This window comes from Monodelphis domestica, chromosome 2 (assembly GCF_027887165.1).
Source record: "Monodelphis domestica isolate mMonDom1 chromosome 2, mMonDom1.pri, whole genome shotgun sequence".
Lineage (NCBI taxonomy): Eukaryota > Metazoa > Chordata > Mammalia > Didelphimorphia > Didelphidae > Monodelphis > Monodelphis domestica.
The window spans coordinates 514918015-514941743 of record NC_077228.1 but is presented as its reverse complement, the minus strand read 5'-3'; the positions used below and the strand labels follow the sequence as shown (position 1 = coordinate 514941743).

Below are 23729 nucleotides of genomic sequence, written 5' to 3'. Positions count from 1 at the left end.
GTGCAGTGGGGGGCCTCCCGCTTTATGGGGGAGGGGTGCCAGCAGTTAGTTCAGCCGTGTTTCTGCACACGTGTGTGATTGCTAATAGGAAGTTGGAGACGGTCTTGGAAAACCTTGATGTTGGCCTGACAGGTGGCACTGGCTGGGAGGTTAGCCAAGCTACAGAACTGCTTAGTCGAGTCCCTTAATGAGCCCATTTGTCTGCAAGCAGCAGATACTAGGAGGGCTTCGGTGACACACACACCAGGTGTAAGGTAGTAGACGGGCACTGCCAGCCCTCAACAGCAGCCAGGGGTGCTCCTGCCTGCTTTGGGGCCATCTCTGGGGACCTCCTGCTGCGGTAGCAGCCCTACAGCACGGCTGGGCCTGGACAGTTCACAGCCTCCTCTTCAGTTTCTCAACTGTAAGATGGAGATGACGGACTCTTGGACTGGGAATATTGGCGGAGCACAGTGCCAGGCATGGGGGGCACCCCCGAGGCTTCTTCCCTCGGGGCTAATGGCGCAGCACTAGGCCTTGGTAGACTGAGGTGGGCCACAGAGATGTCCAGTGGGTATTTTAAGAAAATTGGGGCTGCTGCTTCCTCTTGACAGTGGCCGGGTGCTCTGCTGCCAAGGAAGCCAAGCCCTGAGGCGCTCTCCTGCCTTCCAGATGAACGCAGGGAGAAGGAGCCCTTCCAGGGCTGGGTGCGAGGAGAGGGGTGACCGGCCTCTGCTGGCCTTGAGTGCTTGGACACTAGACAGGGTCCGCAATTGTTGAGAACAACATGGGAGAAGTGCCCACAGGAACAATGATTAGCTCATTGTGGTGCAAAGGGCCTAAAAGCAAGGCATTGTGTATGAGGAGCTCATGTGGCCCGGATGCTGCCCTTCATCCCATTAGTGTAGCTCCAAGTCTTCCTCGCCTGCCTCAGTTGCCCGCTCTTGACATTTGGTGCTGGCAGAATTCAGAGGGCCCCGAGACACATATTGGGGGGGCCAGCACAGCCTGACCCCGGGCCACCAGGCTGTCTAAGGCCCTTTTCTGGACTTATCTGGCCACAAGGGCCCCCTGTGGGCCTAGCAGTGGCCTCGATCCCGCCCCCCACCCCACCCCCCCAATCTCCTAAGTCACAAGGGAGCCAAGGCTGGGCCCCCCACATGGGGTAGAGCAGGTGCAAAGTTGAGAGTAGGCCTGAGGTCATGTGGGAAGCCATGAAGCTGCTCTTTCTCCAGCTGCTAGATGGCGCTCCAGGAACAGCCCAGCCCTGGATAGTTCGATCTATCCTCAGTTTTTGCCATGAATGCACAAGGGACTCTGGAGTAATGATAAAGAGTGGCCCCGAACCCCTTTAGAGAATGTCTCTTAGGATACAAGCCTTGTTACACGCCAGTTTTGGACTCCATTTGGGGTTTTCTTGGCAAAGATCCTGGACTGGTTGACCATTTCCTAACGCTCATTTTACCGGTGAGGAAACTGAGGCCAACAGGGTGAAGTGACTTGCCCAGGGTCACACGGCTAGTAAATACCTGAGGCCAGATTTAAATTCAGGAAGATGAGGCCTCCTGACTTAAGGCCAGGCCTGGCCAGCCTTAGAGATACAAATAAGCAAGTGCCCGTCCTCCCAAGACCTCTGTTGTAATGCCGGAAGTTCGGAAGTGAGGCAGCAGCTTGATTTGGAGATGTCTGGAGGACCCAAAGAACCTGGCCAGCCCACGGGAGAACGTGGCGTGGGATGGTGGGAGAGGAAAAGGATATTGACAAGGAGCAAGTGAGGCGAGTCCTGTGAGGCAACTACTTGGGCAACCTCCTTGGAGGACAAGTTGTTTCCTTGGTTTCTCTCAAACTTCTTTCATCTCTTCTCACAGCCCCAGGAGCCATTCCGGCCCCCTTCCTGTGTCTGTGCAGTCTTCTCCCCAGAGACTGAGCTCCTTGAGGGTGCCCTCTGCGCTTTGTTGAAAGGGCGTGTTTGTCTTTGTTCCAATAACATTTCCACAGAAGTTTTCCAAAGCTCTATGATCCAGCTTGTTCCCCTCCCTTCTTCCCTCCCCTCTCCTGGAGCTGACAAGCCATTCAGTCTGGATGATACAAGGATTAGCACGCAAAACCCATACAGTTAGCATGTTCCGAAGTGCTACGTGTAAGCTAATTTTTTTCTGCAAATTGAATCCTGTTGTAGAGGCAGCTGGGTGGTTCGATGGATTGAGAGCCAGGTCTAGGGAGGAAGGGACCCGGGTTCAAATGTCCCTTCCTGGTTGTGTGACCCTGGGCAAGTCACTTAACCCCCATTGCTTGGGCCTTACCACTCTTTAGCCTTGGAACCAACACACTGATTATTAAAAGATGGGAAGACTTCCTAGCTGGTGACCCTGGACAAATAAAATGCCCAATGCATACCGCTTTTCTCCCCTGACACCAACACTTAGCAGGGATTCCAAGAGAGAAAGGAAGGCTTTACCAGAAAAGAAGAAATCGAATCCTGTTTTAAATGGACCAGATCAGGTTTGCTTTTCTGGCTCAGGCCTTTGGCAGCTGTTCCTTTTGCCCAATTAATGATATGGCTGGACTCCTGGCTCAGAAGGGCGGCTTCTGTCTCCCCCTAATCACAAGAAGAAGCCAGCAGCCCTGCAGCCCTTCCTGCTGAACTCTGGTCTCTGGGGCCTGCCCAGGTGCTCCCGCTCAGGAGGGCCGGCCAGGCCAATGGAGACAGCCGCTTAGGACCAATCCAGAGATACCGAGGCCTCAGAGAAGAGGCTCTGGAGGCCCTTAGCCTGGCTTGAGGCATCTCACAATAACCGCAGGCCAGAAATGGGGAGAACAAAGGCCTAGAGGGGAAAGGAAAGAATGAAGAAATTGGGGGATCCCTCCAGGAGTGGCCCCACCTGGACATCCCTTGGCAGGGAGAGCCCACTGTGTCTGGTCCACATGTCAGCCCGGCTGTGTCACAGCCCTGTTACTGAGGGAGGCTGTAGAACACCAGCAGCAGCAGCAGCATCTCCCAGGGCTGGAGAAGTCGGCTCCAACCCCATCTTGATGAGAACACAGACACTCACACCTTATTAAATAACCCTGAGTTTGGGGTGTGAGGACCTGGGTTCAAATCTCTCTTCCATTTATACTTCTTTGAACAAGTCACAACTTCGATGCCTTTCCTCATTTTTAAAATGAAAGGGGCAGCTAGATGACCCCTTGGGTCTCTTCCTCTCCAAATCTTTGTCCTGCCTACCACATGTGCACATCTGGATTAAGACACAATGTGGAGACTCTTGAGAAAGTCATTTAATACGGACCCTTCCTCCCCCCTCCCCCCGCCCCCCCAACAATCTTTGAGTAGTAACACCAACCCCCAGCCTGGAAGGATATAAAGCTGATTGGAACTGGCTTCCTCTGCTCTACTCAAGGGAGCTACCAGCGTCCAAAGAAGATGAGGTCAAATGATCTTCACTGCAGAGACCCCCAATGGAAAGGGTCAGGGCCTCTTCGATCCTGGATAGGCCAGTCTTCCAACCTCACGACAAAGAAATGATGGATAGTTTTTCAATGGGAGCATTTATACCCCAGAAATCAGCAAATGTTATTTATCAGAGTTTGATTTATTTATTTTTTGTTTGCTTAAGAGAAAAATGTTAATAATGCAGATTAAACTTGAATGTGTGTTGTGTTCATTTTAAGAGCCAATAGTTCCTAGGACACTCCTGAGTATCAAAAGAATCTCTCTCTTCTCTCATTCTTTTTCTCATCTTTCTTCTATCTCCTTAACTTTTTTATCTCCATGTCTCTTTCCCTCTCCCTCTATTCTCTTTTCCTCTTTCTCTTCTCTGTCCTCCTTTCTTCTCTCTTTTTTTCTTTTCCTCTCTCCTCATTCTTTCTCATCTTTCTTCTATCTCCTCTTCATCTCCATGTCTTTGCCTCTCTTCTCTTTTCCTTTCTCTTCTCTCTGTCCTTTCTTCTCCCCTCTCCTTTTTTTCTCTTCCTCTCCACATTCTTTTTCTTTCTCATCTTTCTTCTATCTCCATGTCTCTCTCTCCTTCTCTTTTCCTCTTTCTTTCTCTCTGTCCTCCTTTCTTCTCCCCTCTCCTTTTTCTCTTCCTCTCCTCATTCTTTTTCTTTCTCATCTTTCTTCTATCTCCTCTCTATCTCCATGTCTCTTTCTTCCTCTCTGTCCTCCCTTCTCCCTTCTCCCTTCTCCTTTTTCTCTTCCTCGCCTCCTTTCTTTTTCTTTCTCATCTTTCTCTATCCCTCTCTTCTTTCTCTCCCTTTTCCTCTTCTCTCTTGTTCTTTCTCTATCTCCACTCTTTATCGCCTTTAGATGGAAAAATAGGCTGCTATGTTGTGTTCTAAAAATCTTAGTCCAAAGTTGAGCTAGCAGAGGCCAGAAGGGAGGACACGGAGAAGATCGAGATCCCATTTACTCTGCCTTTTTACCCACTAGCCTTGCTTTCCCCCTAGAAAAATGACTTCTCGGGGTCTAGCAGCCCCCACTTAAATGCCTGCTCAAATGGGGTGCCCATCGCCCTTAGAGCTGTGTCCTTGCCCACGTCCAAGCTATGTGAAGAGAGCCATTTCAATGTTTGGGGCCCAGAGAAAACATTCCCTCCTTTCCCACCAGGGGATGCCAGTGCAGAAGCATTCCTGACTCAGGGCTTCCCCGGGACCATGGTGCAAACCCCATCAGGCTCACCAGTAACCTGAATTCTGAGGTTCTCTTTGGGGAAACAAAGTCTCCCTGCAGATCCTTCCTCCTCACTGGCTGCTCCAGGTTCCTTTAAGGAATTGATCAGCGTCGATCCCTGAGCTGACAACTCGCTGTGGCGTCCCAGCAAGGGACGGGAGGACCCAAAGCCTGAGCTTGGGGGAGTCCCAGAAAGGGGAATGCTTCGGGCACCATCCCTGGGTTTTTGTTCGTGGGGATCTGAGCCAGTGGGTGCACCCTGGATGCTGGTTCTGCAAAGGCCGATGCCAAAAATAAATCACCCATAAAAAACCCTGGAGCCACATCAAGGCCTTTTGTGGGGGGAGCAAGCGAGCAAGCAAGCAGCTCCAGTGGGGGTGGAGGTGCCTTGGGAAAGGAGTTTATGAGGGCTCCGAGTGTAGGCACAAAAGGGATTTAAGCCATCCCAGAGCAAGCGCAGGGACCTCTGATAGTCTCAATCTCTTTCATTTTTCCTTTGAGGGAACTAAGGCTGAGGGAAAGTGAATGACTTGCCCAAGGTCCTACAGAAGGCACATGTAGAAGTGAAATTTGAACCCAGATCCTGACTCCAGACTTGTGCTTTGCCACTGTACCAGACTGCTTAGGGAGATAGATGATGGTTAGGGATCAGCAAGACTTGAACTCAAATCTTGTCTCAGTCCCTTAAGACCTGGTAAGTCATTTAACTTTGGTCTGCCTCCGTTTCTTCATCTACAAAATGGGAACATTATGCATAATAAAAATGATTATATTATATATGCATATATAAATATATAATAGCAGCTACTTCTCAGGGTTCTTGGGAGGAGAAAAGTGTTTTGAAAACCTTAAAGTGCTAAATAAACAGTATTGACCATTAAAATGTATTAATTTAGCTCCCTAACTGGGTTGTCCGTGAACATGCATTTTATTTATTCATTTTAAACCCTCGCCTCCTGTCTTAGAATCAATATGGCGTACTGGCTCCAAGGTGGAAGAGCAATAAGGGCTAGGCCACGGGGGTTAAGTGACTGGCCCAGGGTCACACAGCTGGGAAGTATCTGGTTTGAACCCAGGACCTCCGGCCTCTCAGTCCACTGAGCCACCCAGCTGCCCTTCCAACAAGCATGTATTAAACGTATGTGCCAGGCAAAAAAACAACTCAAAGAAAGGTCGAAGCTCAGGCCCTGCCCTCAAGGAGATCCCACTCTAACAGAAGAAGACTAAACCACTCTGTTCACCCAAGACACACACCACGTAGGAGGGAGTTTCTTGAGCTGGCTGTTGGCACCAGAGTGCAGAGCATCAGGCCTGGAGTCAGGAACACTCATTTCCTGCGTTGAAAACCAGCCTGAGACACTCACTAGCCGTGTGACCCTGGGCAAGTCAGTTTCCTCATCTGAAAATGACCTGGAGCAGGAAGTGGCCGACCACTCCTGTATCTATTAAGATTTCCTCATCTGTTAAATGTGGCAATCCAGCGAGCGAACGACAATTTCTTGCTCCTTCTGCTGCCCTTGGAATGTCTGGGCCCTGTGCCGCCTGGGCAGACGGACTACAAGACTTTGGGGTCCTCTGGCCCAAGTCCCTCATTTGGTACCCGAGAAAACCGGCCATTGCAGGCAGACACACCATGCTGGAGGTCACACAGGAAACACTGAAGAGATCTGAACTCGGATCTCTGGTTTCCTGTCTAAGAGGCCGATGGCTTCCCTCGGGTTTGTCCACGGGCACGTCTTGGCACCTTCCTAAATGGGGAGCTTGCTGGGAGGAGCCCTATTTTGTTCTTCTCGGTGCCCCTTTATTGGCCCTGGCTCAGCCCTCCGAGTCGCCCCCTCTCCCTGGGTGGGCACAGGGCGCCCCTCAGCTTCAGGAAGCTTTTCCCTACACCCAGCCTAAGCCTGCCCCCATGCGGGGCCCTCCGTGAGCAGCACCGAAGCCGAGGGTGAGCGAGGCTCCCGAGCAGGGGTGAGACACCCGTGGAGATGTACAAACCGTTCTGAACGGGAGGGTCAGCCTGCACCAATGCTTGACTTGGTTCCCCTTTTCCTTCTTTTCAAACTGTTACTTGTCTTAAAACGGGCCAGGATCTGGGTTCCAAGGTGGCCTCTGTGGCCCCGGGCAGGTCCCTTCCCCCAGACTGCCTATCCCCGGCCGCTCTTCTGCCTTTTCCTGGGACCCTAATACCATTTTAAGGTTTTATCTGGTGTGAAATCCGGTTTCCGAAAGCTCGTCAGTTGGGGAGACTTCTCTGAGCAGCCTGAAGCTGGGGCGCCCGGGAGCCCCAAGTGCTTGGCCAAGGCCAGGGGTTATTCCTGCACGTCCAGGGCCGGCCGGGGCCTGCTTCCAGCCTGTGAATGGCCTGGCACCTCTCACTCCCCGGAAAGGCACGTCCTGTTCCACGGATTCTATTTCTCAAAAGGCCTTGCGAGAGGCCAAGGGAAAGGTCCGGGGAAGGACGGAGGCCAAATTGAGAACAAATGCCTCCGGCTGAGGACAGAACCCAGCCTGCCCCTCTCCAAGCGATGAGTCAGAAGCGGTGCTTCCTCAGGAGCCAACTCCACAGGCGAGGCCCTGCTCGGCTTCCTTCTGCCTTTTTCTCATTCCTACCCCTAGCAGGCAGCTCAGTGCCTCACATGCAGCAGGCACTTAAGTGCTTCCTGAATTTAAATGAACTTCTGGGAAGGTTTAAAGTGTGATTACAGGAAGTCCCAAAGGAAAAGGTCAGAGGAGGTGGTTTGGAGGCTGGATTAAATGCCTTTTGCTCCGGGTGGTGAAAGTTAACCCCAAAGTGCCCCTTTTCAGATCTTTCTTTTCCTGGGTTGGTTTTGTAAGTCCTTATTCCAAGGTAGAGGAGGGAAAAGAGCCAGGTAATGGGGGCCGAGTGACTTGTCCAGGATGACACAGCTAGGAAATGTCTGAGGCCCCAACTCTCCATTGAGCCCCCCAGCTGCCCTGAAAGATCACTGATCCTTCTAGCAGTTTATGATAGAAATACGTCCACCAGGATGGATGGGGAGATTGTCAGCCTTGCTAAGCAACAGAAGTGGATTAACATCCCCTACTGGCTGTCCGCTCTGGTATCCGGCGTTCATTCCTTTCTAACCTCTGCTCCACTCTTACCAGCTCCCCCGATGAGGCTAGTTCACCAAGAGCTTGTGGGCATCTCGGACCTCTGCCTGACCCTCTCGGGCTCTGAAAGCTGGTCTGCTCTGCCCACGTGCTCCTGGGAGATGCGGGCATCTAGGGGGTTGGGCACCCTCCCAGCGAAGAGCCCACGGATGAAACAGGTGATCGGCCCACCGAGAAGCTCGGCTCACTGATGAGCGGGACCCAGTTGGCACCAGAGGCTGCTAGCACTTGCTCCACTGCTGTCTGACCCTTCCATTCCAGAGACCTTCCTAGACCTCTTCTGCCCCGGGCCGCTAAACTCCAAGAAAAGGCCATCTACAACAGATGCCTCTGTTTCTTTTCCTCACTCTTTTCAACTCCTTTCAAAACTGCTCTCCAAATCGAATAGCCTTTCCACTGCCTAAAACCCTGGCCTTCTGTCAGAGAACCAAAACGATCGCTTTTAAAGCAGAAGAGAGGTAAGGACTAGGCAATAGGGGTTCAGTGACTTGCCCAGGGTCACACAGCTAGAACGTGCCCGAGGCCATAGTTGAACCCAGGGCCTCCACAATGGCTTTTCCTCACTGATCCCTCTCCTTCCTGATACTCCTCTCTAGGTTTTCAGGTCAGTCCCTTCTCCTGGGTCTCCTCCTGCCTCTCTTGTTCCTTCAGTCTCCTCTGTCAAAGGTGTCCTTTGGGCCTGTGCCTGCCCTCTCCCCCTACCCTACTTCACTTGGCCATCTCATCAGCTCCCATGGATTTGGTGACCATCTCTTGCTGATGGTTCTTGGTCATCTTTCCTGTCCCAGGCTCTCCGCTGATTTCCAGTCGCCCATCTCCGACTGCCTTTCAGAGCCTGAACCGCACGTCCACTAAAGACCTCTCCAGTTCAGTGTCCAAAACCAAGTCTTCCTCCCTCGGCTGCTGCCCCCGTCCCTGAGGTAACACTCCCAAGTCCTCCAGAATACATCCCTTCTCTGGCCTCCATCAGCTCCCACCTAGACTACAGCAATAGCCCGATGGTGGGTCTCCTCACTCCAATCGGTCCTTCCTTCAGCCCCCAAAGTGATTTTTCAGCCCCCAAAGTGCAGCTCCAAGGAAGTCACCCCCGCCCCATACCTGTGTAACTCCAGGGGCTCCCTACTGCCACCAGCACCAAATCCACAATGCTGTCCGGCACTCAAAAGCTAGCCGCAGCCTACCTTTCCAGTCTTCTTGGGCCTTAATTCCCAACACACATGCTTTGATCCAGTGACAGGGCCTTCCTTCCTGCGGTCTGGAGCATTCTCTAGCTTCCCCCAATGCCTAGGACGGCCTTGCCTCAACTCCCCTACCTTCCCACATGACATTCCACGTTCTACAAGAAACTTTCCCAACCTCTTATTTCCTATCTATCCTCTACTCCGCCAGTTTGAGACGTTTGCTTATTGCCTCCTCCATTGTGAATGTGTCTATCAACACCCACAGCTTAGCACAATGCCTGGCACCTAGAAGGTGCTTAATAAACTTGTCTGAAGCAGAACAAGCGCTGATCCAAACCTCACCCTCCTTCAAGAGAAAAGTTGTTGATAGAACCTGAGCAGTTCAGATACCACTTAAACATCACCTATTGTCCAAGATCTCGGTGGAAAACTGCTGTCCCCCGATTTCACCACCACCAGGCTAAGATGACTGTAACCCACAGCACGCAAGTAGACCATCACCAACTTTAGGGGAGGTCTGAAAGCACAGCATCAATTCTTCTATGACCTCATGATCACCAAACAGTCATGGGAATGTCTGGCATCATTTCTAATTAAGAAAGCTGCCACTATAGTAAGGCGGACAAAGAATCGAAACATACGCATGGGCTTTAGAAAACCCAATTCCCTTTCTTTGGTGACAGTTTCCACATTGGCTCTCCTAGAATAATTTTTTTATTTGGATAGTTCTACCATTTTTTCTTCCTTTTTTTTTTTAAGCCCTTCCCTTCCCTTCCCTTGGGTCCAGGCAGAAGAGTGGCAAGGGCTAGGCAATTGGGGTGACTGGTCCAGGGTCACACAGCTAGAAAGTGTCTGAAGCCACATTTGAACTTAAGACCTCTAGTTTCTAGGCCTGGCTCTCAACCCACTGAGCAACCCAGCTGCCTCCCAAAAAACTTTTTGTAAATTCCAAGAAGCAGGGACCAACCAGCATCTTCTATGCTTTTATCACATTGTGAATGTCAAAACTACTCCACCCCAATCAGACCATTCTTTAGAAGATCTGATTTAGCTATTTCCTGATCAATAACAATAGATACTTGGAAAATACATTTCTCCTCCCTTCTTAGTTTAACAAGATTAGGAAGGGCTGCATCAAACTCAAGATTTAATTATTTGAGAAAATGACCTTCAACAGATAAGTGCAAAAAGGACAGACCTCTGGGTGGTCCCAAGTCAAGCTTGAGCCACCATTGGCACATGTGAGATGCAGGAAGTGAGGTAGAGAACAGCCTCTGGAGTTCTCGGGATTTCCTGTGGAAAGGGCTAGAGTTCAGTTCAATCCTGAAGCTTGAGTTTAGAGGAGCCCCCCAGACAGGTCATGTGAGTGATTAAGGACTGACCCCTTTCTCTGCCTTGGCTCTCTAAGGCCTTAACACCGCCTTTGGCTCAGCCTGAACCAGAGTGGTTCTGAGTTAAACTCCTTTCCTTCTCTCCCTCTAATATTTTCTACCTCCTGTTGTAATTAAATCACCATAAAAATTTGGCAGCTGACTTGGGTATTTTATTATTTGGGATTTCCCTTGGCAACCATTTAAGTTTAGATTTTTTTCAGTCTCAACCATAATTTCACCCCTTACAACAACAGCTCCTCCCCAGCCAAGAAGTTCCATAAAAGCCCCATTCCCACATTTACAGGTCTCACATCCAGGAGGAAATAACTTTATTTGAAGTAATAGCCATAACTTAAGATGTTCTTTTTACTAAGAGTTCACATCATAAACATTAATTTTGATGAGACCACACAAGCATTTGCCTCATCCCAACATTTATATCATACCTCAGGTATCTCCAGTGGGAATACCCTCCTCCCCTTGAAATGAAAGAATACTGGTGACAAACAGACAAAGAAACAAAATACTGGTGATCTCAGCTTTATCATTTCACTACCAACTTATGGATTATGCTAAATTAAATTGGTCTTCAGAGTTGATTTTTTCCATTTCTTCTTTTGAGGGTCTCAATTAGGCTAACCCTACAAAACAAAAAGATGATCATTACATTTATTGAAAGCATCTACTTCAAGAAAGAAAGAATGGGGTGTAGACTGTTGAGTGGACATAATTCTTCAGATATCCAGGTATGTTTTATACCAGACCTGGAATTGTTAGGCAGTGGCACAGAGTAGTTCAAAAGATTTAAATTCAAATTCACTGCATTCATCAAGTGACCATGCATGGGAATGTTGGCATCTGGGCCTGTTTCCTCAACAGTATAATGAAGATAATAGTACCAGTGCCTCACAACGGTGTTGGAATGATACAAATGAGAACAGGTCTCCCTCCAGAACACCAATCAAATATAAGTAGCAGCCATCCAGGCTATATTTAAGGAACTCCGACCATAGGAAACCCATCATTTCCTTCTTTGCAGCCCATTCTTTTATAGACAGCTCAAATCATGGAAAGTCTTCCTTGTCTTGAACAGAAATCTACCCCAGAGAGTAGACAATAACTTCTAAAGGAAATGTCTGCTAGCTAGTAGTTCTCTCTGAAGAGGACTGAGGTCCCAAAGCAGTGATGCTCAAAAAACTATGATGACAGAGTCTTCAGAAGACAAGAAAGGACAGTTCTAAGACTTCAAAACGGACATCCCAGAACCCAGCACTCACCATTTGCAAACCTGCACTGCTTTAGCACCTCACTAAAGCCCTCGCACAGCTTCAGGTCACCCTGATTCTGGGCACACTCTAAGAATTGTTTCATCTCATAGTGGCAGGGGCTGAACTGCTGCTGCTGCTGCTGCTGGTACCCAGGCTGGGCTCCTTGGGGCTCCTGAAAAGATGGCAAATACTTTGAGATAATTGAGAAAGGCATCTCTAGCTCATAGTTTCAAAAGAACATCACACTACACACACTATAGACATCTTTAAAAAATTAAACTGGAAAAAGATCATTGGATTGGATCTTTTAAAAAGCACTTACATATTATCTCTACAAAGATATGAACAAAAAGCCCAGAAGCAAAGAACAGAAAGACACACAATTAAGGAAGGGAGAAAGAATCTGAGAAGATTCAAGAAGGGGGTGAAATCTCTAAGACTATCAGCTCTTAATGACTGAGAGGAAATTATGCAAACTGACTCAGGACTAACTTCTATAACCCACTTTGAGAAGATTTATGAGTTTAATTTCAAATATATTCTGACAGCTCAGGATACCAAGTGTAGCATGACAAATCCCCACTGCCAAACACCCCTTGGTATGGACTCAAGAGAACTTATTGAAAACTACTAAGGACATAAGATGGAGACAACCCTCAGGGAAGATAAGGTATTCCCACAGAATATATTGCAAGATTCTTGGTTTATTTACCTGGTAGGTGATGTCAGGCCTTGCTGGCTCAGCATTACTCCCACCACTGAAGCCTCCAGTAATGGCATGACCAATAGTGTGCCCAACAGCTGAACCCACTGCTACTCCTGCTGCAGTGGTAGCCATTTGGGCCATTAAACCTGGCTGCCTTGGGGCAGCAGTAGGAGGGGCCACTGCAGATGGTGGGACTGCTGCGGGAGGGTGAGCTGCTGGCGCTGGTGCAGCTCTCATTGGGGGTGCCCGACTGTAAAAGAAAAACACAGTAAGATTCTACCTCAAACTGACCAACCTTGGCAAATTGGGGGAGGACAGAGTCTTACACATTTACATTTTTACAACATGATTTTATTTAAAATGTTAATTCTTTTTATAATTTTTGTTATACAAACTACAGATACTACTGGGTTGTTAAAATGAAAATACTTTATGTATTAAATTATGATAGGAAAAAAACACAGGAGATGTAAGATCTAAAAATGAAAGGTATAGATGTGTCTTCTGCCATGCCACAAAGAAAACAGAACTATTATGTATTGCATGAAAGCACTGGTATAACCTATATCAAGGTGGTAAATAACCTTGGAGAGTAAGGGAGGGAAAGAATCTGAAATGAAAAATGCTAGAAAACTTGTCAAAAAGTGTTTCTACATCCAATTGAAAAAATAAAATTTTTTAAAAAGAAAGGTATAAGCAAAAATCCTTTAAAAAACATAATCATGTCCCATACCAGGAATTATGTACACATCCATACATGACAGAGGGTCTCAAAAAATCCTCTAGGAGAAAAGAAAAATAAATGAATATAGATCCAGAAATGGGTTTAATTAATGGCTATCATTGTGGGAATTGAGCAAGTCACTGTTCTATCCATTTTTTAAAGTCCCCTGTCTTATGAAGAGCACAAATTTGAAGACTCAATGAAATATGAGACATAAAAGCAACCTGAAAACCTTCAAAACATTCCTCAGGGGGCAGCTGGGTGGCTCAGTAGATTGAGAGCCCAGCCTAGAGATGGGAAGGTCCTAGGTTAAAATCTGGCCTCAGACACTTCCCAGCTGTGTGACTCTGGGCAAGTCACTTGACCCCCATTGCCTAGCCTTTACCACTATTCTGCCTTAGAACCAGTACACAGTATTGATTCTAAGACAGAAGTTAAGGGTTTTAAAAAAAATTCCTCAGCCATCAATAATAACGAAAACAAGGATGAGATGGACACATTCCCAGCCTTCAACTTCAGAGATCATTGGTTCTTGTGTAATACTGGTTGGGCAATTCAAATTTCATTTCGATGTAATTTATATCTTCAATCAACATGTATCATTAATAAGTATACTACCTGCCAGGTTAAACCCTGGGGATGCATAGAAAGATAAAAAATATTTCCCAGCTGGGGGCAGCTAGGTTGCTCAGTAGATTGAGCACCAAACCTAGGCATAAGGGTCTAGGATGAAATTTGGCCTCAGATACTTCCTAGCTGTGGGACCCTGGGCAAGTCACATAACCCCCATTGCCTAGCCCTTATCACTCTTCCACCTGGAAAGCAATATACAGTATTAATTCTAAGACGGACGGTAAGGGTTTAATAAAATGAAACTTCCTGCTTTCAAGGAGCTTAGTCTAAAGGGGGAAGACAGCATGCAAAAACAACTAGGAAGGAAGAAGACAGTAGGATAAACTGGAATTAATCACAAAAGGAAGACAGATTAGCATTAAGAGGAGTCGGGAAAAGCTTCTTGTAAAAGGATTTTGTACTTGTTGATTTTGGCTGGGGCTTGAAGCCAAGGGACCCAGATACCCAAGAACATTCCAGGAAAGGGTGAAAGCCAGGGAAAATACTGGGAGTAAAGAGGCGTGTGTTGTGCAAGGAGGTCAGTGTCACTGTCTAAGGTCGGGAAAAGTGGGAGAGGTACTGATTACAAAGGGCTTTCCAAACATTTCATTCTGGATGTGCCACTAGAAATCATTGAATATGTGTGAGACACAAGCGCCTACGAATTGAATCCACACTTGGAAGGTGGTCCAATAGCCAAAAATTCTCTAATGGTCCTTACACAGTAATTAATTACAGATTCCATGCAGTACATGTACTACTTTTGTAGATGAAAGGAGTTCATGGAATAAGAACAAACGTTGGGAACCCTTGAAATAAAACGTCTCTTCCTGTGTCTCTATTTTCTTTGTCTGGGAGTTCCAATAACGTCCACTGAGGTCTGCAGTCTGAGAGGGAGCAGGGAGGTAAAAAGAGGCGCGGGGAGGGCCGGTGAGGGTCCTAACAGCATTTACTGGCCAATCTTCAGCACTCAAGCATGGGGCAGTATGGCCGCTGTCCAGCTCCAAGGTCCCGCCCCTCACTGCCGGAGCGGGGCCTGCCCACAGGAAACGGCTAGCGTAGAAAACCCGGCCGGGTTTCGGGGGCGACAGAAAGAAGACACGTTCTCGAACCACGTGGATCTCGGGTGGGGGTGGGGATGTCACGCAAGAGAGGAGAGGCGAGGAACGAGGGGGAGCATCTCAGGCAGCTGCCCCTCCCCCATTACGGCCTTCTCAGCTGCGTCATGGTGCTACGGGCTCCCTCAATCCGCCTTCTTCTCCTCCCCCCCGGGCTACTCCACCCCCGTAGTCACCCTAACTTCTCTTCGCCTCTCACCTGGCCGGGGGCGCCACCCGGGAGGTCCGGCTTCTGCTTCCGCGCGGCATCTTAGACTCCTAAGGGTAGAGGTCCTGGGGAGAAGTGAGAGGCGAGAGTCTGCAGCGGCTTCTTCGGGTGACTGCTGACAGCTTTCTACCAATCAGCGGCCGCCCACCTGCGCGCTCGTGCCCTATCAGCGGCCGCTAGCCTCCTCGAGCTCCGGTCGGCCAATCAGCGAAGCCTTCGTAAGGTCTTTCCGGCTCGCCCCTCTCTGACCGCGTCGTGAAGGTCACCGGGAGAACCACGCGTCGCGCCCGTTGGACGTCACTTTCCGGGCCCCTGCCAGGCCATTGTAAACCGGAAGCACATGTCGTTGCGTAGCAACCGCCGCTAGGTTTTTAGTACGGAAACAGAACTGCGTCAACTTCCAGGGGGCAGGGAAATCTGTGATTGGTTCGGAAGAGTCAGGACTAGAAGTTCCCTTGGAAACTTTTTATGTCGACTCCAGGGTCAAGGACTTAGGGGTTGGAGCGGTCGAAGCGGCCACCAAATTGAGTTCGCTCCTTGTATTCCTTACAGTTAGCACAGCTCCTGGCACGATATAATGGGTGCTTTATAAGTACTTGTTGACTTAACCTGAGACCGGAAGGGAGAGCTCTGAGGTGGTCTTCAAGGCCTGTCTGGAAATTCCTGCATTCCTCCCCCTTAGGGTGCCAAGAACAGGGCCCAGAGCTAGGGCTACCCAATGTAGGGACAGTCTACCAACAAGCATCCATTAGTTGCCTAGTCTGTGCCCTCCCCTTCAGTGTATGGCATCAGACGACCATGCATTCCAGGCATGGGGCTAGGTGCTAAAGATACCAAGGAATGCAAAAACCTGCCCCACCATCAAGGAGAAACAACTATACAAACGGGATGGCTTAGTGGAAAGGGGCAGTAATTACAAAGTGAAGGCTCAAGCATGGGGGAGGCCCAGAAACACTTCTTAGATAGTGAGATTTGAGCTGTGTTGAAGGGCACCCGCAGGTGAAGATGAGGAGGGAGAGCATTCCAGGCAAGGAATGCTATATTAGAGGAGCAGCAAAATGGATTTAGTGATGTTAACTAGGATAATGATTTGGGCAGTGGGGGAAAAGATAAATTAGTGAGGGGAAAGATTGGAGAAAGATGAATTAGGTTATAACTTAAGGCAAGATATTGGGACCTGAACTTGGGAAGAATGGAAAAAAAGATGATGGGGCTGATGTAGGGGTAGAATTACCAGGATTTGGCAATTAACTTGATGTGAAAATGGGAATCAACTATAAGTGGGAGATATTGTACTAAATACTGGGGATACACACATCACAAAGATTCAAACCCTACTATTGGGATGCATCCATTCTATCAGTGGAGAAAACATGCATATATATATATATATATATAAATTCAAGGTAGTTTGAGAGGAAAGCCACTATTAGTAGTTGAAACATAGAAAAGTCTTGTCTCAAGATGCTACTTATATGGAAAGCGAGAAAGTAACCTATATTAGACTATTTACCACCTCCGGAAGGGTGAGGGAAAAAATCTGAATTCTAAAATGTCAGAAAACAATGGCCAAAAGTTGTTTCTACATGTAGCTGAAAAAATAAAGTGTTATGGAAAAAAAAAAAGATGGTGCTTGACTTGCTTCTTGAAGGGAAGCAGAGATGTGGAAGGAGTGCATTTCAATAATGTAGAACAGCTGGGTCTAGTGCAAATATGAATAATATGGAATAGGTTTTGAACAATGATACATGTAAAACCCAGTGGAGGGGACAGCTGGGTGGCTCTGTGTATTGAGAGCCAGACCTAGAGATTGAGGTCCTGGGTTCAAATTTGATCTCAGACACTTCCTAGCTGTGTAACTCTGGCAAGTCATTTGACCCCCATTCCCTAGCCCTTACCACTCTTCTGCCTTAGTAAGAGTTTAAAAAAACAACAACCCAGTGGAATTGCTTATCGGCTCCAGAAAGGGGGAGGGAGATGGGGAGGGAAAGAATATGAATCATGTAGCCATGAAAATATTTTAAATTAATTAAATAAAAAATAATAATAATGCAGAACAGCTGGGAATCCACACCAACGGGGAGATAGGATGCCATTTGTGAAGAAGCTGTAGCCTACCTAGCTGGACCATAGTGTCAAAGGGAGTAATGTAAAATTAGGCCACTAGGTGGTGAAAGTGGCCAGCATGCTGGATGGGGAGTCAATAAGATCTGAATTCTAATGCTGACTCACTTTTCAGTGAGTCATTTAACTGTACAATGTTAACATGTCTGCCTGAGTTTCATCATCTGTAAAATGGAAATGATAATAGCACCTACCTTACAGGTTGTTAGGAGAAGCAAGTGAGTATGTATTACGTATTACTATGAGCCTAGAAAGATAGTGTGTGGAGTGAGAAATTGTGTTATTCTCAAATTATTAATATCTCCAAGATGAATAACCCTAGCACCCCAGTAGAAATTATTAAAAGTAGTTTTTCCTATCCCTAATGACTGCCCCACCCTCATCCTTAATCCCCTTTGTCGAGTTTCTACTTCAAGATGTTAATAGGTTTGCCCCTGCCCCCTGGGAACTTGCCTTAAGAGAAGCTCCAGACTGGGAGTTTTCCCTTTGTATCAAAGACCTTTCCCAGGTGATCAAGTCTCATGGCTGGAATGATCCTTTTTTTTTTTAATTTAATTAGTCAATTTAGAATATTTTTCCCTGGTTACAAGAATCATGTTCTTTCCCTCATCTCTCCCCCACCCCCACCCCCCAATAGCCGACATGCAATTCCACTGGGTTTTACATATGTCATTGATCAAGATCTATTTCCATATTATTGATATTTGTACTAGGGTGATCATTTAGGGTCTACATCCCCAATCATATCCCCATTGACTCATGGATCAAGCAGTTGTTTTTCTTCTGTGTTTCCACTCCCACAGTTCTTCCTCTGGATGTGGTTAGTGTTCTTTCTCTTAAGTCCCTTAGAATTGTCCTGGATCATTGCATTGCTGCTAGTAGAGAAGTCCATTACATTTGATTGTGTCACAGTATATCAGTCTCTGTCTTTAATGTTGGTTTGTACCACAATGTATCTGTCTCTGTGTACAATGTTCTCCTGGTTCTGCTCCTTTCAGGCTGCATCAATTCCTGGAGGTTGTTCCAGTTCACATGGAATTCCTCCAGTTCATCATTCCTTTGAGCACAATAATATTCCATCACTATCAGATGCCACAATTTGTTCAGCCATAGAATGATCCTCTTGTATCCACTGTAAAACATCAGTCTCTCTCAGGGAATCCAGTCCTCAACTCCTCCTTTCTGTATCCACTGTAAAGCTAATCAATTTAACATTTCTGTGTTTTATTTCTCGATTAAAACCTTTGTCTCCAACCCTTGACCATTTTCTTCAAAATGTTCATTTGAAGGAAGGCTTGAATATGTAAAATAAGTCTTGTATTTGCCTATAGAGTTTTTCTGTAAGTCGGGGTCATTTTGTCTGAGGTCTGTGACTTGAGACATGGCCACACATCTCTCTCTCTGTAAATCTGGGGAATACTGTCTCAGGTCTATGATGTGAGACATTGCTCCACGGTTTTCTCTCTCTGAATAAATATATTCCATTTTAAAGATGGGTTTTCTCCGTTTCTTTGAATAGTCACTACTGAGGGTAAATCTTGTTATTTCAAGGTCCCCTTAAACTTCCACTTCACACATAGAAACTGGGATGTCAGTGATTTTAAATATCAAAATAAGGAGGTTAAATTTTATCTGAGAGGCAATAGGGAGCCACTAGGATTGTATGAATAGGAGAACAACATGGGAAGTTGGGAGAGATTTCAGGCCCGAGGATCACTGCAGTAATGAGAGAAGTAATGAGGGCCTGTGTAAAAAGAAAAGGGGTCAGCATATATAAGTACAAAAATATGGGTAGTAGGCCCAAACTGGAAATAAAAGAGGTGCACAACTATTAGGAAATAGCTAAATAAACTGTGATATAGGAATGGAATGGAATATTATTATGCCATAAGAAATGATGAAAAGGACAAATTGAGAGGAAACTGGAAAGACCTCTATGAATAAATAGAACAATTTACATGACATTATAGAGAAAAACACCTTTGAAAGATTTTAGATTTCTGACTGTAATAATAGAAGTCCAGAGGAGGAAGTATGACTCATGCCACCTATCTCCTGCTTGGGAGGTTGATCCAGAATAAGACAGATGTGTACTTTTGGACATGGCCAGCATGGCAGTTTGTTTTGCTGAACTATGTGAGTTTCTCAAGAGGGTTGTGGCCATATATTGTTAAAATGGTGGAAGGGGGAAGCTAGGCTGCTCAGTGGATTGAGAGTCAGGTCTAGAGATGGGAGGTCCTAGGTTCAAAATTGGCCTTAGACATTTCTCAGCTGTGTGACCCTGGGCAAGTCACTTAACCCCCATTGCCTAGCCCTAACCCCTCTTCAGCCTTATTGTAGATTCTAAGATGGAAGGTAAGAGTTAAAAAAAAAAAAGCAATGGGCTTTACTAGAGGAAGGTGGCACATGGCCCAGAATTATAGAATCCATAAAGATGAAAGGACCTCCTAAGGGCCATTCATTCTAATCCATAATGTCAACAGTGTTTTTTTGAAACCCCAAGTTTCTACCAGTCCCTTGGGGATTTGCCTTAAGGGAAGTTGCAGCCCACCTTGTCTTAGACTGGACAATGGACCACCAAGCATCCATTAAGTGTCCTTAATAGGAGAGATAGAAATGCTCAAAACCTCAAATCTCCCTTTTTGTTTTAGAAGTTTCTCCCAAGGTATCTTAGGCTACTCCCTGGTATTCCAGCCTCTGGCTACAGCCTCTTTCTCAAGACTGCTTGTAACCAGTCAGTATGTGTTTTCTGTCTTTAATTCCCCAAAAAGGTATATAAGATCCCAAGTTCTAGTGCTCTTTGGAGAATCCTCTTTGGTGGTGCTTTCTCCCAGAGACATTGTTCCCAGAGTCCCAGAACTTTGGCTCTGTGTGGCCGCCAAATATTAAGAACTTTGTCTTTTGTCCTGAAGGACCAGACCTGGAACCCATTTTCTCCCTGACCCCCTTTCCCCTAGAGCCTCTTAATGAAGAACCAGTTACCATACCGTGGAATGTGCTAGGAACTGATAACACCCCAACCCTAGGAGTTCCTGTTCCCTCCCTCCCAACTGATAACAACCCTAACTGATAAGGACCCCAGCCCCAGGAGTTCCTGTTCACTTCCCCCACCCCAGTAATTCCTGTGCACTCCCTCTACCGCTCCAGTATAAAAACCTGCAAGCCCCAGACTCAGGGCTCCAGCCATTTTTTAGAGTGCGGAGCCCAAACTGCAGTTTGTTTAATAAACTCCCTCCTGTGTATTACATTGTTGGTCATTGTTTCATCGTTGGGATTGATTAATTGAGCACTTCAGTCCTGATTAATGATTTGGTCTTTCTGATTCCTTTAGTGGTTCTGTGTTTTTCAGTTGACAATACCAATGAAAGGAATTCCTTCTTTGACTCCCCCAAAGAAAGGGCCATGCAGTCTTCACTGGAAGAGTGAAGTCCTTAAGAGGAACCTCATACATCCCAAGGAAAGGGTTCTTAATTGGAGGGGTTCCATAAACTTGATTACAAATGTTTTTGGTCTTTGTATTTCCATATGATTGGTTTGCTTTGTAATCCTATATATTCTTGTTTTATTCATTTGTAATTGTTAACATTTTCTGAAAAGGGGTGGGCATCTCCAGGCTGCTAAAGGGTTCACAATGCAAAAAGCATTAAGAATGCTATCCCAAGTCCATTTTATTTGACTTTTCAATGGTTCTGATTGTCAGAATGGTTTAGGCTTGATGCAAGGAGAATTTTCCTTGTGGCAGCTTCATTTCTGTCTTTGTGTCCTTACCAGCACCTGGCACACAGCAGGCATCCAATAGTTTGTTGATTTGATTACAAAAAGAAAATCTTATAAACCCTTTTCCACAGGACAGCCCTTCCCGAGCTGGAAAATGACTCTCATTGTCTCCTACTGGAGCCTTCTTTTGTTTGGAATAAACATTACCTGGTTCCTGTGTTCTCAAGGCTCCCTACTACCAGGCAAACAACAGGCATTTATCAATCATTTTCTATGTATCAGACACAGTGCTATGCCTTGGGGATAGGACAGGACAGGGAGAGGGACTTGACTTGGCTAGATTTAAGACCTGACCATAGATCCAGGGCATAAAAGTAAGGAGTGAAGTTACAGAAATTTTGTTTCAAATGTTTGTTTTCCTTTAACTCATCTCCTAAAAAGATCTGGTTAAAAAAACCCAACAATCCCCAAATCCAAATACTTTAAAGGCCAAACAATTCCCCCACTGTTTGTCTACACAACTTGTATGTGTCAGGAGGCTTGGAAATGTTCTCTAAGTCTAACAAAAGAAAGACTCTCAAGGAGAGAGAAAAGATTTTGTCCCATGTAATCAGTATAATTTCATAATGAATGATTGTAATTTACCTTTCAGGCCTCGAAATAATAGTAGGAGCTTCAGATGCAAGAATGTTCAACAGCAGAGAACTGTCTTAAGCATGAAGCTTAAAACATTAAATGCTTTTGAAGATCCAGTATTCTCAGTCACTTAAAAATAAAACAAAAAACTCAAACGTGATCTTGGCCAATGAAAACATCTAATTTTTAAAAAGGTATTTTTTTATTAAAACCCTTACCTTCCATCTTGGAGTCAATACTGTATATTGGCTCCAAGGCAGAAGAGTGGTAAGGGCTAGGCAATGGGGGTCAAGTGACTTGCCCAGGGTCACACAGCTAGGAAGTGGCTGAGGCCGGATTTGAACCTAGGACCTCCCGTCTCTAGGCCTGGTTCTCAATCCACTGAGCTACCCAGCTGCCCCCTAAAAAGGTATTTTTATTTCTTCACCACAATATGCCAACCTAAGAATGAAGCATTTCCACAGTAATTCTACTTTTAGTGTTTTAAAAAATCTTTAGTCTTTAGAGATTCTCTAATCCTACTACAGATGAGGAAATTAAAAGGCACTGTTAAGAGCAAAACTGCCCTAGGGCAATCTGGGTATTAAATAACAGAGGTAAACTTCAAACTTAGGTTACAGACTCCAAATCCAAGTCCAAGAGTCTGCATACGTGGTAACATATATGTTTATGTGTGTTGTGTGGGTATACCCACTGAACCTTCATTTTTAATAGTGAGCCCAGAATAAATGACTTGTCTAGCTTTTTTTTTTTTAACACATACCTTCCATCTTAGATTCAATACTGTGTATTGGTTCTAAGGCAGAAGAGTGATAAGGGCCAGGCAATGGGGGTCAAAGTGACTTGCCCAGGATCCCTCAGTGTATAAATGGAGATTATAAAGGCCTTTGGACTTTATCCCCCAGAAATCCCTTGGTATTTCCCAAAATCCCCTTTCCTGCATCTCCATGTTTTTTTGTGTGATTGTATTTAAGTGGCTATAACTTCTCCCTCTCTTTTTGGACCTGCAACCAGCCTGAATTCAGGCAGTTCTTTTGCCCTCGTTATTATTAATAAAACTTTTTAAATATAATAGTTACTGAATATTAATTTTAAAACCACATTTTGGCTTACCACGAAGGGATTATGAATTCTCAAACATTTTTGAGCAGATAGCCTTACAGTAAAGGTACTAAGTTTGCCCAGTCACTGCCCATCATGAGGGTCCAGGGCGGCAGGTAAGCAACCCTTACTTTCCCTCTTATAATCAATACTAAGTATTGGTTTTAAGGCAGAAAAGTGGTAAGAGGCCAACAGGGGTCAAATGACTTGCCCAGGGTCACAGAGCCACAAAATGTCTGAGGCCAGCCTACTGACCCTTCTTAATGTGTGGAATGAGAAATTAGTGTGTTATTCTCAAAGTAATAGTTATTACTATCTCCAAGAAATTAGTAAAGCTGGTTTCCCCTCCCCACTTCTCCTTTTAAAACAAGATTACAACACCTCCCTGCAGGACCTCCCATGTTTTGGGTAGGATCTTTGGAGTTTGTCTGGAATCTTGCCTTAGGGAGGTCCCAGACTAAGTCTTAGATCCCAGTATCCAATGATCAAGTCTTAAGTACCCTTTTGTCTCAGAAGTCTCATCCATTATATCAAAGGCCTCTCTCAATTGGTCAAGTCCTGAACTCCTCTTTTTGTATAATATTCCTGTCCTTTATTTCTGGATTAAAACCTGTCTCCAACCCTTGTAAAAATGTTATAATCCCTTCAGGGATGCTTGATTGTATCAGGATTTCCTTATAAATAAGGGAATTTGGGGGTAAATTCTTGGGCCTTGTCTTAGGTCCATGACTTGAGGCGTTGCCCTATATTTTTCTGTAAATCTGGGGGGGGATTGCCCCACATTTCTTGCTCTCCCAAGAAAGCATTGCATTTTAAGTGATGATTCTCCCCAGACTTATTTTGAAAAGGTGGCTAAAGAGGGTACACCCTGATATTTCAAGGTCCCCTTTGTCAACATGGCATTTAGTAACCTCAAACTTGTAGCCTAGTAAGATCTGATGAACCCCAAGTTTTAGGACTAGCTTGTAAGTTGGAGACCCCAAAGCTTGTCCTTGTTCCCTGTTCCCATGAGAATCTACCCTGAGGGGAATCCAGGCTAGCAGTTTCAGACTGAAGAATGGACTGTCAGGTAAAGACCCTCCACTTGAGGTAGAGGCTAAGCCCAAGCCAAGTGACTCTTTAGCACAGTAGGCAGAGCATCAATCTTGTAAACTGAAGGCACCGAAGTTCATACTGGG

General features: G+C 46.1%; 1 protein-coding gene across 2 annotated transcripts; it reads right to left on the bottom strand.

Annotated features, from left to right (window-relative positions):
- Window positions 1-10649: 10649 nt before the first annotated feature.
- Window positions 10650-15248, bottom strand: CHCHD2 (coiled-coil-helix-coiled-coil-helix domain containing 2). 2 transcript variants are annotated; one of them, XM_001362482.4, is made up of 4 exons: window positions 14965-15248; window positions 12318-12561; window positions 11615-11777; window positions 10650-10978 (listed from the first exon to the last, which is right to left on the bottom strand). In XM_001362482.4, the coding sequence occupies exons 1-4, from the start codon at window positions 15012-15014 to the stop codon at window positions 10968-10970; spliced, it is 468 nt and encodes a 155-aa protein (XP_001362519.1). In that variant the 5' UTR covers window positions 15015-15248; the 3' UTR covers window positions 10650-10967. The 2 variants fall into 2 exon arrangements, with proteins under 2 accessions (XP_001362519.1, XP_056675684.1); XM_056819706.1 differs by having other exon boundaries at window positions 10650-11777; window positions 14965-15125.
- Between the last annotated feature and the right edge of the window lie 8481 nt (window positions 15249-23729).

Bases quoted from the DNA above. Each gene is read 5' to 3' on its own strand.
- CHCHD2 (XM_056819706.1), bottom strand. From the start codon at position 15,014: ATGCCGCGCGGAAGCAGAAGCCGGACCTCCCGGGTGGCGCCCCCGGCC. The intron at 12,562-14,964 runs GTGAGAGGCGAA...TTTCTTTTACAG, and splicing joins CGGGTGGCGCCCCCGGCCAG to TCGGGCACCCCCAATGAGAG. The intron at 11,778-12,317 runs GTAAATAAACCA...CCATCTTTTCAG, and splicing joins GGCCTGACATCACCTACCAG to GAGCCCCAAGGAGCCCAGCC.